This window comes from Lytechinus variegatus, chromosome 19, assembly GCF_018143015.1.
Source record: "Lytechinus variegatus isolate NC3 chromosome 19, Lvar_3.0, whole genome shotgun sequence".
In the NCBI taxonomy this organism is placed as follows: Eukaryota; Metazoa; Echinodermata; class Echinoidea; order Temnopleuroida; family Toxopneustidae; genus Lytechinus; species Lytechinus variegatus.
The window spans coordinates 13,665,606-13,680,251 of NC_054758.1; the positions used below are offsets into that span (position 1 = coordinate 13,665,606).

The 14,646-nt window shown below is 35.2% G+C and overlaps 1 protein-coding gene across 2 annotated transcripts; it reads right to left on the reverse strand.

Annotated features, from left to right (window-relative positions):
- Nucleotides 1-205: 205 nt before the first annotated feature.
- On the reverse strand, nucleotides 206-12,429 carry LOC121405871 (PRELI domain-containing protein 2-like). 2 transcript variants are annotated; one of them, XM_041596848.1, is made up of 6 exons: nucleotides 12,015-12,429; nucleotides 9,518-9,572; nucleotides 7,846-7,919; nucleotides 4,015-4,175; nucleotides 2,649-2,754; nucleotides 206-1,457 (listed from the first exon to the last, which is right to left on the reverse strand). In XM_041596848.1, exons 1-6 carry the CDS (start codon nucleotides 12,087-12,089, stop codon nucleotides 1,383-1,385), a joined length of 546 nt encoding a protein of 181 aa, XP_041452782.1. In that variant the 5' UTR covers nucleotides 12,090-12,429; the 3' UTR covers nucleotides 206-1,382. The 2 variants fall into 2 exon arrangements, with proteins under 2 accessions (XP_041452782.1, XP_041452783.1); XM_041596849.1 differs by having other exon boundaries at nucleotides 2,639-2,754.
- Nucleotides 12,430-14,646: the final 2,217 nt, after the last annotated feature.

Here is a 14,646-nt window from a genome sequence, read left to right on the forward strand (position 1 = left end):
AGCTATAACTCAAGTTCTATAAAGTCTACAGCAATGAAACTTTCCAGGCTATTCCCTTATTAATTCAGCTTTAAAATGATACTAAATTTGTTGGAATAGCTTCTATGGTTTTGAAAATAATTAAGAATTACTATAGCACGAAGCCAAAGTGTGTTAACAGCACCACCCTTTTTGGGGGCGAGCTCATGACGCATGACCATATACTCTTTCATTTTTTTTTTTACAAAATGAATTTAACTCTCAAATGAATGATATATAGATACAGGCTTTAAAAACATTACTTTGTACAAAATGGAAGTTCTTGATTACACTATCACAAATAAAATCATTCACAATCTTAAAAATGGTCGAGACATAGCTGTACAGTATATCGCCCGTATGTTTCTTCTAATTATTCATACATACATTAAAAAATATTAATATAGGAATTTTATATCACACGTACCCTGTAAGGTGCTCAAGCCACTCCTGAATGAATAAAATCATTCACGACTTTAAAAATCGTTTCTTCTAATGAGTAATACATGTCATGGAAGAAAGATCTCAAAATTTGGGTAATTTGGTAATTTTCATGCTTTAATCATGAACCATTGTAATTTGCTACCTTTCAAATATGAATGTTACAAGTCTGAACAGCTATCATGCAAAATAATGATTATTCACTCTATAAAGCTCTAAATTTTTTCATTCCAGCTTCTCCCAAAAAGGGTGATTTAAATGTACTAAAACACATTTGTTCTACTTTGGCCGTACAGCAAGTCGAAAATGGCAGTTTTAACATTGATCTGAATAAAATGATTTTTAACATTGATTTGAAAAATGGCTGTTTTCGAATCGCTGTAAATCCGCCATAGGTAAAATTCGACTGTAGGAAGTCATAAAGAATCTTACTAAGTATGAAAATTTACTTAAACTCATCAAAAAGTTACATACTCGTAAAAAAAAAGAAACTTAAAAAAATGTAATAACACAAACATACTGATACATCCCTCCCCTCCTCGATCTAGAGGAATAAAATTTGTTAAAAAATATTAACACAAAGTGTAACGGTGCTCTTTAAAAAATTATGTGTACAGCAGTTTTTTTAACACTTTCATCTATGAGCTATTTTCAACGATTAATTTATGAATTCTCTATTTCTAATGTATGTTTGCATGGCACTGCAGTAAATATTTGATCACAAAAGTTATACCCTTAAAACCCTGAGCACTTTCATACAAGAGCTTTTTTTTTTAACAATTAATTTATGAATTCGCTATTTCTAATGTTTTTCGCATGGCACTGCAGTAAAAATTTGATCACACAAAATGTATACCCTTAAGATCCTGAGCTGGCTGATGGAAGTTATTTTTCTATTGCACTTTCCGTTTCCTGTTACGCAATCAAGATGCCGCTATATTTCCTGCGTCCTTAGTTCTGCTCCTTGCTATCATTAGGTCCTCCATGTGTTTGATAGCCTGTTACACAAGAAAAGATTCATAAAAACACAAGTGAACACATTTGCAAGCCAAGTGATAGGCCTACTTTCTTTCTAGGAGTTATGTTTTTAATACTTATAAATATGGTGTATTTGTTTGAAGGTTTTGGTGATTCAAATAAATTTATGGATAGGGTTTATAGGGAGATATACTACAGGCCCCTACTACAGGGAATACTTTTCATTTCATTTCACTTTCCCTGCTCTCGCATCACAATATGTTACACTTTTTTGATGACTGCTACAAAAAATCTAATTTGTACAGCAATTATTAATGATAATTGTATAGAACGTACATGTAGTTGAAAGCTTTTCTCTGACAACCAGAATTGCAAATCAAATTTGAGAAGTAAGATTATTCCCTTTACAGAACTGGAAAAAAAATGTTGGGAACTCTGAGCAATAATAATCTCAGTAATTTTAGCAATAATTACTGTATGTGTGTGTGTACCTTCTGAAAGAAGCAATCAATAAATCCAATTAACAAATCAATCAAATCAACAGATCAATCAATCAATCAACAAGTCAACCATCATAACAATCAACCAATAAATCAAATTAATCAATCAACAAATCAATCAATCATTCAACAAATGAATCAATCAATACATCAAACTAAAAAATTAATCAATCAACAAATCAAATCAACAAATCATTCAACAAATCAATACATCAACAAATAAATCAATCAATAAATCAAATTAACAAATCAATCAATCAATAAATCAACAAATCATTCAACATATCAATACATCAAGAAATAAATCAATCAATAAATCAAATTAACAAATCAATCAATCAACAAAGTTATCGATATTTCTATCAATCAGTTTATCAATCAGCCAACCAACCAACCAATCAATCAAAGCAATCAATTAATCAACTGACCAATATATCGATCATTCAATCAATTTTTATTAATAATTAATTAACAAGGAATCAACAAACCAATCAATAAATCAACCAACCAATCAATCAATCAATCAACCAATCAAAGATTAAATCAAATAACAGGCAAAAAATCAATCAATTTATCAATCAAATCAATCAATCAATGAAATCAACTAATCAATCATTTAATCAAATTACAGACCAAGAAATCAATCAACATATCAATCAATCAAACAGACATTCAACCAACCAGCTAGTCAATGAACCAACCAAGCCTCACCCTTATTCCGTTCCTCTTGGCCGCACCTTGTAGAAAGAGTTCAACCAAATTACCCAAGGCACCAAACACCCTGACGTCAATGCCTCCTCTCTGAGACATCACTGTCCTGTAAAACAAAAAATAACCATACAAATTCAGACATTGATTTAAAGCCCTCTTCCACACACCTTCATTCTCCAATACGCAGGCAGAGCAAGTTCCTTTCCACCCTACATTGTTTGTTTATATTTTTTCTTTGAGGAATGAATAGAAATAAAGAACGTATCTTTATAAGTCAGAGATTTTTCAAGTTTGTGTGGAAAACACTGATTTTGGTGTTTCAACATTGTCAAAATTCAATATTTAAATATTCAGATTTTAGTGGGACATGTAACTACTGCAATAGAAAAAAGAGAAAAATATATACTTTCTCAAATTATTTAATGTGGTAAAGGGAGCGAATGGCAAGATGACTAAAAGCTTAATTTATCTATCGTCAATTTTATTCAAGGAAAAAATGGGGCTATTGTATGTATCTAAACAAAAAACATTCTCTTCTATTCATGTAGCCTTTTCTTGTCCATCCTCCCTTTCATTTCTGCTTATTTTTTATCACCTGAAAAACAAGGGGGAGGGGGTCTATGGAGTCCCCTTCCTGTGCCTTCATACAATATGCCACTAAAATACTTTCTACACTGGCAAAAATTTCCTTAACACAGCGTGTACGCAAAAAAGTTGTCCCTCTGATATTCGGCTGAATCAATTAATTCCAAAATTGAATGTCATTCTCAATTAAATGTATGGAGCTATTAAAAAAGCTTATCTCATGCCATAACTTTTAATTGAGAATACTACCACATTTTGGAATTAATTCAGCCAGATGTCAGAGGGACATTTTTTGGGGGGACGTGCTGTAGGTGGGGCTAAATTGCCATTAAGCCTCGCCTCTAGTACAAGGTTAAGCTTAGCCAACTTTCTTTTTACACAGGGTTTTTGCAAAGAGAGCGAACCCCAACTGTAGTATGGGATTATTTGCCCTGCAAAATAGCAGGGTTATCCAAGCAATTGCAGTGCTAAGAAATGATAGTCTGGGGTTAAGATTGCTAGTGTAAAAAGAAAACCGGGCTAAGCCAAGGGCAGTGCTCGATGTATACCCTATGGGCAAAGGAGCCAGCACTGTCGTCCAATCAGAGATGAGCACTCATAAATGGCTACCACTGAAGAACGATTATGTTTGAGATAAGCAAGCATTTCCTTAGCCGGGGTTAGGCAGAAAGTCTGGAGTGTGTGAAAAGGAAACAAAAAAAAGGTATGGGGTTAAGAAAACCATGTGTAAAGAGCACATACATGTAATAAAAGTTCATGAGCTATCAAACTTCAATCTTACCAATGTCTAGAATCCTTGCTTCTCTGCAGTTCCGACTCCTCCCAAGCCTGGGCGTATTCATACCATGTTATATTCCTGCTCTTTATCGTCAGCGTCTCCTTCTTGTGGTCAAACCAGCATTCTTCGCCCAAGAGGATCGCATCTTTATTGAAAACCGGTATCTGTGAGGAAATGATGTAATGAAATACCCTCCACTCTTAAAGCATGTCTTTAAAAACCTTTGATAAAGGGTCAATATTAATCATTATCATTAATTCGTTATCTAACTTTACATTTTTTTAATGAAGTTGTCATCTATTTTCTTTCATCCATTGAATTTCTTTGTGAACATTTGAATTGTGATCTGTTTTACAATAAAAGTGCCCTCTATTTGGGCCCGTTGAGCATAAGTACAACTGTACAATCTTACAGTGACTGGATCAGAAAGCAGACTAAGAATATTTTTTTTTTTTTTTTTTTTTTTTAGAAATGGTTTATTTGAAGAAAAGAAATCATTCTCGGCCCAAAGGCCGAATTACAGATTTTCAGACAAATCAAAAATATACATGAAAATTACAACATAATTAGAAACGGGAATTAGAAACACAATTTGGGGGGAAAAAATCACATGCCTGGGGTGAATACATAAATATGTTATTGCCAAATCAGTCATCATTGTAATACAATCATTTCGTAAGCATTTACTATTTGATTCTTTATCATGATTAATCTAAAATTTGATTATTATTATTTTTATCATTATTATTAATATCATATTTAACTATCCTTTTATTATTCACATTATCATCATAAAAAAATTAGTATTGCACATAGAGAAACATTGACACTTTGTATTACACTCATAAAAAAATAAATAAAAGATGTTCGTTCATAGTTTACCACTGGTTTATATTGTTACGATGTGAGTAGTTATATGTCATAGTAACTTGAAAAGTAAGGCTATAATTGTGTAGGACGGCTAACAGATGTATTTGAATTCCGGAAGACTTGGTAATTAAAAAAAAAACTCTGTGAGAACTCATACATTAATTGATATATAGAGCGATTAGCAAACGTGCTATAATGCAGTTGATGAAAAAGATTTAAACGACAGAGAGAGAAAAAAAATCTAAGCTCAGTTTGGTGTTGGAAAAGTAATTATCTAAAGGCAAAGTAAACAAAATCTTCACAAAAATTATGAGAATATTCAGTTACATAAAATTCAATAAGTCAATAAGGTAAGGGATGGCACTTTGTCGAAGTCGTTGAGTCCTACATTTCAATTGTTGCCTGACCCTACTGTTTCTTAGGGTTCTGCCGACATCCTTCGGCTTAGGGATCAGGTGTGATAGTCTTTCATTCTTTACCAGTTTCTGTGCAAAGGAAAGACATAAATCTTTCCTTCGATCTGCAAGAGACTTTAAGTGGAGTGATTCTAGTGCAGAGTCATATGATGTGAAGCGGGGACCTAGAATAATTCTTACAGTTCTCTTCTGAATTCGTTCTAGGGAGGCAATCTGTTGTTTCATGAGTCCGCCGTTCCACACAGGGCATGCATATTCCAGGAGGGGTCTTAAGTAACCAATGTAGATTGTACACAGATCATCCACACAAAGACCGTGGCTCCTCAATATCCTGATCATGTACATTCTCCCATTCGCTTGCTGGAGCATGTAGTCTACATGACACTGCCACTTAAGATCACTTTGAACTCTCACTCCAAGAACTTTAAAAGTGTCCAGAGTTTTCAATGACCGGCCATTAATTCTGAACACTGGGGGCTCAGGAGGCGACTTCATGAAACATATTTGCATTGCTTCACATTTGACTGGGTTGAGGGTCATTCCGTTAAGGTGGGACCAATCTTGTAACTTCCGTAAGGCATTCACAGTGAGCTCCGGGGATTCATACACAAATCTTGTGTTAATGATACTCATATCATCTACATACTTCCAGTGTAATAGATGGATTTCTTTCACAAGCGTCGTTTCTGACAGCAAGGAACAGTATCGGCCCCAACAATGTTCCTTGAGGTACACCAGCGTGAAGTGTAGTCCAATCTGAGATAGAGCCCTTGTAGCGAACACACTGCTTCCGATTTGTTAGAAAATCCATGACCCATTGCACAAGATCAGGAGCTACTCCGTAGGCTATTAACTTCTGTAACGCTATGGTGTGATCAATTCGATCGAATGCCTTACTGAAGTCTGTTAGGATAAGGTCAGATACTGATTTACTTTTCTCTGCATGCAGATACAAAGTGTGCAACATATCTACGAGATAATGACACGTTGAAAGCCCTTTCATGTTCCCGTATTGTTTCCTGTCGAGATGAGGTGCTAGGCTTTTCAGGATCCACTTGACAACAAATCCTTCGAAGACCTTTACAAAGGAATCCGTCAGGGATATTGGCCTTAAATTATCAATCACTGCAGGGGTACTCTTAGGCACAGGTATTTCCACTGCCTTTTTCCACACTTCTGGTACGCAGCCTTCGGCTAGTGATGCAGAATATAATGTATATCTGAAAGCGTTTCGCTTATTTCACATGCGAATTCTTTTATGATACGAGGAGGCATCGAGTCAGGGCCAACTGCTTTGCTGACATTTATTTTCTTCAGCTGCCTAAACACTTCCCATGGTTCGATTCGTGGAGGAGGTGACGGTGAAGGTAGGTATGAGGGCAGATCTTCCCTTTTCATAGGAGGAACGTCCCTGGCGGTTGAAGTGAACGTTTCATTGATCTTATCAGCAATCTGCTTATTGTCGTCAACTCCTGGAACTCGAATGCTAGTATTACTTGACCCCGTATTTGTCATAACTTTAATCGGCTTATACCATTCTGCAGGGTTTGACTTCTTGTGGACTTTGATTCTCTCAACATAGTGATCCTGTTTAGCTTTCTTGATCTCTCTGCTGACACGGTTCCCAATAGCTTTAGACACAGCTATGTCATTATTGTGGAAAGCTCGCTGACGGTCCTGGATTAGTGCTTTAATGCAGGAGTCATCCAGGGTTTATCACAGCTGTGCATCTTTACAACTCGTGTCGGTAAGAAACGATCGATCATACCATTCATCATTTTGTAGAACAATTTAGTCTTTTCATTGACAGATGATGTCTCGAGGACCGGAGACCAATCACAGCCCGTGATAAAAGATCTAAATTCTCGTAGTCTTGAATCTGGCAATGGTCTTGTGATTCTCTTCACTACTTTATTATGATGGTTACATGGTATGCTAGGTGTCCAGAGAATAGCATTGTGATCACTTGCACCAAGAGGGCATGTGATCAGCGGTTCTTGGTATTGGACAGAAAAAATCGTTATGATTTTGTCCAAGGTTCTGTCTTCTCTTGTTGGTTTATTCACCACCTGCTTGAATCTTCTATCCCGCACGAGTGGGGACAAGTCTAGTTGGTTAAAGTCTCCCATCACAGCAACACCAGCATCAGGATAACTGCTGAGGATCTGGTCTATGGTATCCTGAAGATGATCAACCAAGGTGTTAGCAAAGGGGCTGTTAGGTGGATAGTAGACAACAGCTACAACAATTTGAGAGATCGAGCGTGGGAGCCGTTCTGGTCTGATTTTCACCCAAAGGACTTCCAGATCATTAGGCACATATCCAGAAGTTTTCACAGCCGTTCTATTCTTAAAAAGTATTAAAACAAAATATATGAAGAATTTTGTTTTTTTGCTGAGATGCTGATCAAAATAATTTTTAATCATCACAAATTTTTTTTATAATATATATACAAATCATTATTATCTTGTACTAGTTTGCTATGGTGACATGGTCTTTTGGGAGATTTGTTGAATCTTAAAAAAAATACTCGGATCTACTTGCTCACCCTTTTGAGGATTGATGGCATAATATTCCTGCAGACCATCACTCTCTTCCAGTACTCCACGTCATCCTTCCTATCTGGAATAAAAGAGATCCACAGGCAAACGTAAGAAAGAAAATACTTCATTTTGTTATTTCCAGGGGAATGATTGGATTTTGCATGAGAGTGGATTGATCACCTTTTTGGTGCTTGGTTGTAATAATAATAATAATCCGCATTTATATAGCGCTTAATACATCTCTAAGTGCTTTACAGACATATTATTATATTATATATATTTATATCTATATATATATTATAGAAGTTATACAAGCAAGCACCATAAAGGAGAAAAGGAAAGGGATAAAGTGTATGATATGATGCTAAAAATCAGTTTATTTTTTATGTCAAAAATCTATCACAGAGTATTTTCATGAAATTAAACCTATAATGTAATTACCCCTAAGCGGGACCCGTGGAAAATCCATGGGTCCTGCTAGTTACAAAAATATTACCTGAGGATAGAATTTGCAAATCAAGGTGTATGAAAACCTGCCTGAGGTTTTTTGTAAACAGTTCATTCATGGGACTATTTTAATATTTCAAACTATTCTATTCCATATTCTATTCTAATATTCAAATGAAACAAGTATTCCTTTCACTTGGATTGGTATGGCTCACCTTAAAATCAGATGTAATCTTATTCTTTGACAGTGAAGAAGTTCAAACACTGTCTCATGTTTATATTCATAACATAAGTATCAGAATAAATTTACACAAAGAATGTTGATGAAAACAATGTAATGGTATAGTTGTTATTAGAACTCTTATCTTTCAAGCTGAAGAACATGTATTCAGTTCCAGGCGAAAGCGTGATTTTCTTATTTTAACAACAAAAACACCCAAATAGTGCTGCACTCTATCCAGGTGAGGTAAATGGGTACTGGCAGGAAATAATTCATCAAAAAGCTGTGAGCACCAGAATCAGTATACAAGTTTAGCCGGGTTATATAGCCTGAGTGCCTTGAGCTGAGCACATAGCAAGGCAGACACTTGCGCTATATCTAATCCTATTATTTCATTTTTTATCTTATTTCAAAAATACTGAAAAGTGGTTATACATGAAGGTAACAAACATCAACAATATCAACTCTATTATCTGACCTTCAAATAAAACTCTAGATTAATATTTCAGAATCCAAATTACAGAATTTGGCCCTTCATTTTTAACCCCCCCCCAAACAAAAAAAAAAACAGATTTCTAGCTACAGAATTTGGCCATTCCAATGTTTGAAAAAAGGAGAGATTTCAAGCGATGTTTCAAAGCTTGTGTTAAAACCAAAATATCTCATATCTTAAAACAACAAAAACTTTGGCTATTGCTTCTCTCAGTTTTGTAGGCACACTTACCATAGAGTGTATATAACCTACATGTATGTAGCCAAAGTTTCTTTGAATTGTGTTTACTTAAACTTCAAACAGACCCAATTGGACTTTGACATTGAATGAACCACATTAGATTAAGCTTATCATCAAAGTTATCATTAAGAATCAATCTTTTTGTTGTTTAAATGTACATTCTTCTTCCTCTTCTTCTTCTTTGTTTGGTTTGGCTGGCAACCAGTCAAGAGATTACTATTTTTGCCGCTGCTTTTTGGTGCTTTTTTTCTTTGAAAGAATTAGTTTTGTTGCTTACCATGACGATATTCCTCTAGTCTTACTTCCAGGACATCCATCTTTTTGTTAGGATACTACAAGACAGAGATAAACACAATGCAAGATAAAATCCATTATCAAAGAAATTTTCACGCAGAAAGATTGCAAGTGCTTCTTCTATGAGAATTATACTCAACAGTACGGCACAATTTTAGCTGTAAATTTCTTATTACACAATGTACATGTACTTAAAAAATGAGAGTTTCTCATGATTTTGTAGGATTTAAAATGGAGATAGATACAAACAGTGGATAGACTTGTTTGTTTAATTAAAGTGATGCCTTGTTTTAGTTTTGTGTGTTTTAATAGGCAATTTGTTCTTTAAAAGTTGTGAAAACTCACAATGTGAGATAAGACACATGCCTAGCTACTACCGGGAGACATAAGCTCATGCATGCTCACATATCACAAGCTTGTTCATTGAATAAGTGATGCTCACTACTTGCACTTGTTCACTGCAACCATCCTGCATGTGGAGAATCTACAGGTAGGACTATGGTATGCCAGTGCTGCACATAGCACACACTTTAAAAAATCATTAAAATATCACTTTTGTGACCAAACTTACTAATTTCCAAACAGTTGCAATTTATTTTTCATTAGTAACTTGGGAATAATTTTTGTATTCACCAGAGCGCTCAAAAACTTGACTTTGGGGCATATTTTTGTGTATGCCCTCTATTGGTGGAAAGTAATATGGCAAGAAAACTTTCATTTTTCAATCTCTATTTTTAATCAAAAACATAATTGAAAGAATCAAATTTACATAAGAGCCAAATCATATGATGAACAGCTGTATTGGAAACTGACATTGTAAGAAAATCAAGCATTTGTCCGATAGAAAAGAGAAAATAAGCCAAAATTGCCACCCTTTATTTTGCCATAGTCACTGAGAATAAGGTTATATCATAACCTTGTTCATTGAATGAGTGCATGAGGGTTGTGAAGGAGAACTGAGTACAATTAAACTCCTGCATTAAAAAAAATCCTAGTTATGCTGGACAAAGTACAGTAGGCCTAGTAATTAATAAATCAATCAAATAAGTTTAATTGATCTAAAAATAAAAGTAGAGAGTCAAAAGGGGCCTAAGCTTTCGATCCTAGCAGAATCTTCGTCGGAGGCAAAATGACAAATATAAAGTGGAACAACCATAATATAGACCACAGACATTCAACAGCAACACTAGAAACAAGGAGACAAAAGGGGCATTAGTGAGAAGAGATGACCAATCAGGTTAATGAAGGGGATGAAAGAAAAGGAGTAGGCAGACACTTGATAAAGGGAAGTTAGTGTAAAGGCCAATGAAAGACCTCAAGCCAAGAGGGATAAAGATATGAGGCAGGCAACATCAAACAGGATCTGGAACAAAACTGTGATAGAGTGTATGAGGAAGAGATGAATAACAAGAGAATTAGTGAGAGGTGGGTCAAACAGGTAACAAAGAAAGGCATATTAAACAGTAGACCAAAAGCTTCGGTCTCTGTTTTGTTGGTTGTTCAGCTGAACTTCGTTGGCTTCACTCACCAAATGCAGAGACCGAAGTTCTAGCGCGATCTGTACAGGGGACTCAATGGCCATATGTTTATGTACTTAAGATCGGATAAAACGGGGAAGTGAATTTGCGCGACAGCCGAGGTAAGTCACTGTTTTTGTTCCTTTTAACTTCATTTTTCTCCGTTTTTTGGCAATTGATGCCAAGAGGGAATATAAATTAGCACTCTGGTCACTATAATTTTCGAAATTTTTATTCATTAAAGACAAAAATTGAAAAGCCCCGACGGGGGGATTTTGCATTGCAAGTCCCCTAATGGTGGCTGCACGATAGCGAGCCGTCTGTGTACGAGGAGAATAAAAAAAAAATGTTAAAAAACTCCTCGAAACAGACGGCTGCCAGCTGTCTAATTAAACAGGTGCATAAGAGGAGGGGGAGGGAAAGAATGGGGAACAACTGATGTGCAAAAGACAAATAAATGTGTACATGATAAACTAAGAGAATGTAAGTATATCTGTAAGTATATAAGTATATAAATATATCCAAAAAGGGAATGTATATGAAAAAATATATACATATGGTGTAACTGATATTGTAATCCGCTGGGTTTGAGGGGAAAAAACATAAGACTATATAGGGGCCTACCGGTAGTAGAAGAAAAAAAAGGAAGCAAATAAAAAAAAATAAAAATAAAATACAGTTTATTGAGGGTATTCCTAACTAAGCTTTAAAGTTAACAGAAAGTATCTCTTAGACTTAACTCAACTGGTCAGATCGTATATTTACTCGAAGATTTTTTAAACTGAAACTTGTGTCAAGACTCAATTCGAACAAATATAATATTTCAATGAAATGAAATGTGCGCTGGCATGACTCATTGACTGGCGTTGATTGGGGTTTTTTTTATTTTTTGCTGATTGATGGAATTTTGAAGCAAGACTGGGTAAGAAACTAAGATTCATAATTGACCAACTCAAAACCTACCTTAGTTAAATGAGTGTGGATCACAAGATCCAGTGGAAATTTGTAGACATGATTCAGGACCACCTCGAACACCATTCTCTTCCCGATTCCAACAATCACAATATCGCCCAGCGGGAATCACACGGTACCGTGGTATGCGATCACGCCGAAACCTCGGGATCGCGACAGGACAAGATGGGTGGTTCCCTCGGCTCTCCAAGGCCAAGACCAAGCGCAGGACAGCTCGATCGACAGGCGGGAACGGAAACTAAACGGGCGGAAGCAAGTCAATGAGGCAAGGTCACTTCTTCAAAGAATATCTCTTATCACTCCTTCTTAACCTTTAAACAAGAACATGGCTGTTACTACCTCCTGATACTTGATTTCTTCAGGTAAATCTCCTCAAATCAATTAACGTTCCGGTCGGCGCGGCGTCTGCTGCATATGTACCTTGCGCTAGATTATTGTGTTATGGAACGCCAAAATTACTGTGTACGGTACTTTTTTGGGGGGTATATACTTAATCATGTACATGTATTTAATCATAACACCATTATTCCTAGAGGGATTTTAATCATAGGTTCATTTAGCGGTCAAGTCCACCACAGAAAATTGTTCATTTGAATTGATTTAGAAAAATCAAGCAAGTATAACGCTGAAAATTTCATAAAAATCGGATGTAAATTAAGAAATTTGTGACATTTTTCAGTTTCGCTTATTTTTTACAAAACAGAGTATGTACAACTCATTGATATCCAAATGAGAGAGTCGATGATGTCCCTTACTCATATTTCTTTAATTTGTTTTTTATTGTTTGAAAAATACAATATTTATTTTTTTACAGATTCGGCAACATAAGGACCCGCCAATTTATTGATTTAACCATATCCATAAAATGTTAAAATAATGGTAAGTCCAGGAGTTCAGAGAGGAATACAATTTTGTTTCACATGACCATGAGGGGAAAATTAGAATTTTTCATAATTATATCATATATTAATGAAATACATAAGTAGTGAGTGGGTGGCGTCATCCGTCTGCTCATTTGCATAGCAACCAGGATGTGCATAAAACTGTGCTGTTAAATTAAAGGGGAAGTTCACCCTGCATGAAGAAAACTTTGTTGTAAAAATAGCAGAAAATATAATAAAAAATATTGGTGAAGGTTTAAGGAAAATCCGTTAAAGATTAAAGAAAGTTATTAGAGTTCAAAGTTTTGTATTTGTGACGTCATAAACGAGCAGCTGCCCCATGTTATGTAATATAAAATGCATGAATTTCAAAGTTTGTATGGTTCCTGATGACTTAATTTTGTTTTCTATTCATGATCGGGTGTGAAATGATTTGTCTATTGATATACAAAAGGTACTGTGTGAAAACCATTTACAATTTTCTGAGAAAATGAGATTTCATTGATTTTTTACCATTCGCTATGTAGGAATGCGGCTCGCATAATTATGACGTCACAAATCAAGTAATTCAAATTCTAAAAACTTTTTAATTCTTTGATGAATTTTTTTTTTCAAACCTTAGCAGTATTTTTATTATTTTTTCTACTATATTTACAATAAACTTTTTGTCAGGGTGAACTTCCCCTTTAAGCGAAACTTTAAATGTCATAACTTTCTTATTTTACATCAGGGGAGTGTTTCATGAAAGGACTTGTCGGACGTTTTATTCGACAAGACCCTGATCAGTGGACAAGACCCATCTTATCCGACTGTTACTATAGTAACAGTGCCTCTCAGCCAATCAGAATCAAGGAAAGGTGTCAGATCTGACAACTTGTCAGACAAAAATGTTGATGAAACTGTCCCCAGATTTTGATGAAATTTTCACTGTCGTACTTGTTGGGTTTTTCTCTTCTTATCTTCTTCAAATCAACTTTTTTGTTGGGGTGGACTTGTCCTTTTATTAACGCAAACATATATTGCCAGGGTGAGCTTCCCCTTTTATTTCAAAAGCCGAGAACCACGCCCACTTATACTAGTCTGAAAATAGTCTGCAGGCACAGACCCTGATTGAAACTTTGATCAACAAAATGTGTCTCCACGCAAAGACTAGCACATATTCTAGGGCCTTCAGTACACAAGACATATAATAGAACTGGGCTGCAAGATCAGACCCTTAACTCGAGTGAAGCGTTTGCACAGCAGTCTCTGCAAGCACAATTAATTATCGAATGTCTATTTAGAGTGAACTAGATGCCAAAACTCTATGTCACTTAAAGGGGAAGTTCACCCTGACAAAAAGTTTATTATAAAAATAGCAGAAAAAATAATAAAAAATATTGCCGAAGGTTTGAGAAAAATCCATCAAATAATTAAAAAGTTATTAGAATTTCAATTATTTGATTTGTGACGTCATATGCGAGCAGCATTCCTACATAGCGAATGGTGAAAATTCAATGAAATGTCATTTTCTCAGAAAATTGAAAATGGTTTTCACTGTACCTTTTGTATATCAATATACAAATCATTTCACACCCGATCATGAATAGAAAACAAAATTAAGTCATCAGGAACCATAAAAAATTTGAAATTCATGCATTTTATATTACATAACACATGGGGCAGCTGCTCGTTTATGACGTCACAAATCCAAAACTTTGAACTCTAATAACTTTTTTACTCTTCAACGGATTTTCCTCAAA